General features: G+C 35.9%; 1 protein-coding gene across 2 annotated transcripts; it reads right to left on the minus strand.

The window, feature by feature from the left end:
- LOC109339071 (uncharacterized protein At5g39865-like) lies at positions 330-1,938 on the minus strand. 2 transcript variants are annotated; one of them, XM_019576450.1, is made up of 2 exons: positions 1,223-1,938; positions 330-1,177 (listed from the first exon to the last, which is right to left on the minus strand). In XM_019576450.1, exons 1-2 carry the CDS (start codon positions 1,515-1,517, stop codon positions 651-653), a joined length of 822 nt encoding a protein of 273 aa, XP_019431995.1. In that variant the 5' UTR covers positions 1,518-1,938; the 3' UTR covers positions 330-650. The 2 variants fall into 2 exon arrangements, with proteins under 2 accessions (XP_019431995.1, XP_019431991.1); XM_019576446.1 differs by having other exon boundaries at positions 330-1,938.

The following is a 2,323-nucleotide window of genomic DNA, read 5'->3' on the forward strand; positions in this document are numbered from 1 at the left end:
AAAATGTCCTTTTAAACCCATATTTTGTTCTATTTTCAATTTGTAAATCCAAACATAATAGAACTCATATGTTACGTGCTACTGGGTTTCAAGTTTCATCAAGTCTATCAAACACTACCATAGTTAATTAACAATGACAATAATCCTACCATCCACTTCAAGATTTTTTGCACACCATATATAATACTCTACCCATTTGATTAAAATAGTACTTGCCTTTAGATTTTTAATCACCGGAGATAACAAAAAATGATGCAAATAACAAAATAACATCTTAAATTCTTAAACATAAATATAGAGAATAGACAAGAATTGAAAAAAGATTCAAACAAAAATAATGTCCATAAATTTTTTTTGTTACAATGATGTACTCTAAAAAAAACAAGTTAGCTAATGTATGGTCTTGATTGAAAAACAATACCATTCCAAAGGTGAGATTAGGAGATACTCACACACACTGTATTATTTTTTGGTACTACCATAAGGATAAAGACTAATATCTTTCGAATAATTGTTCATCCCAACAAGCATATCTCTCTAATTCTCTCACCTCTTAGGCATATGCTTAATATTCTTACACGCCCACAAAACTACAAAACTTCATTAACCCAAAAAAAAACCTAAAAAGTTAACTAAAAAAAGTGTCATTACTATTTTGTTAAATCTAATGAAGACAAAAGTGGTGTAGAAAAACAAGAGGGACACCTTAGAAGCCCATTTTCATTGCAATTGTTACACGTCTTGAACCCAATCTTCTCCGTATACACCTTCCTGCTACCGTCACACTCGTTGCACAGAACGAATCTATGACCGCCGCACACGTGGCACTCACTTAAATCCGCTACGGGCAGTTTCTCAATCATCTTCTTAAGCTCACCGATTTCATTAAACTGCTTCACTTCTTCGGCTCCACCGATATATCTCCCATCGATAAATACACGTGGCAGGGTGAACCCGGTCTGACCCATTATCCGGTTCAGTTCGGCCGTAAAACCCGAATCTATTGACACGTCACGGTCGTCGACCATGACCCTGTACCCGCTTAAAATAGAAAACACGCTTTTGCACGCGTCGTATGTGGATCTCACCACGTGCAAGCTCGTGTAGTACACCACCACGCGCTGTTCGGTTCCGGGAATAGAACGAGTTGGATCGCTGAGTGGAGAATCGGGTTCAAACACGGGTTCAAGTTGGGGTTGAGATAATGATCTAGATTTTGGAGGTCGGTGTTGAAATTGAACCTGAACTGGTTCGGGTTGTGAATTAGAAAGGGTTCTGGTTAGTTTAGGTGGTTGTTGAGTTGACCAGGTTCGGAGGAGCGAGTTGGCGAGTCTGACTCGGTGGAAAACGGAGGGTTTAGTTGTGGGTGAGCGTGAAGGTTGTTGAAGGGGTTCGTCAAGGAAAAGGGTTTGAATGTCTTTGAAAGAAGAGCAAGAGAACAATTTTGAAGAAGAATGTGATGGTGATGAAGATGTGCTGTGAACTTGAACCGTTGATTTCTCCCACGGTCGCCACATTGAAGGTGACTCTGGTCACTTTATTCCTCTTCTCTTCAGTTTCTATTATCTTCTGCTCTATTGGAAAATGGGTTTGAATAAAGGTGGGGTTTTTAGTTTTGGGAAGAGGAAAATAGGTTTTTTTTTTCTTGTTGAATTAGGAGATAGGTATGAAGAAAGGATGTGTTTTTGGGGCAATTAGAAAATGGGTATGAAGAAATGATGTATTTTTGGGGTAATTAGAAAATGGGTATGAAGAAGGAATGGGTTTTTGGGAGAAGAGAAAAATGGGTATGGAGAAAGGAGAGTTTTTTAGGGTTTGGTGGTGAAAGAGGGAAGGAGGAGATGGAAAAGTGGGTGGTGGTGAGTTTGCATTTACAAAGTTTGGGGAGGTCCTCACCTTTTTGTCTATCTTTCACTATATATTTGGATTTGATTTCATCTTTTAATAAAATAAAATGTAAATTTAATAACCAAATAAAGCATCAATTTTACTCATTCATTTTGATCATTATTTGTCATTATCTTGAGATGATAAAATGTAGCTTTTTATGGTGAAAAATAAATGTATAACAAATTATACATATTCTAATATAAATTTAATTAATATTGGTATGATAGAATGATCAAATTGACAAAATAAAATAATTTAATTTAATTTAATTACTGTATATTTTGTTATGCCACCTAAAATTTAAGATAAGTGATAAACATATTTTATAAAATATAAATCGGTGTGAGGGAGATTGTAGTAATAGTAAGACTGAAATGGAAAGTGACGGGGTGGTTAGTAGTTGAGGGCTTGGTTTGTTTTGCTTACTAAAAAT

Source organism: Lupinus angustifolius, chromosome LG02 (genome assembly GCF_001865875.1).
Source record: "Lupinus angustifolius cultivar Tanjil chromosome LG02, LupAngTanjil_v1.0, whole genome shotgun sequence".
In the NCBI taxonomy this organism is placed as follows: domain Eukaryota; kingdom Viridiplantae; phylum Streptophyta; class Magnoliopsida; order Fabales; family Fabaceae; genus Lupinus; species Lupinus angustifolius.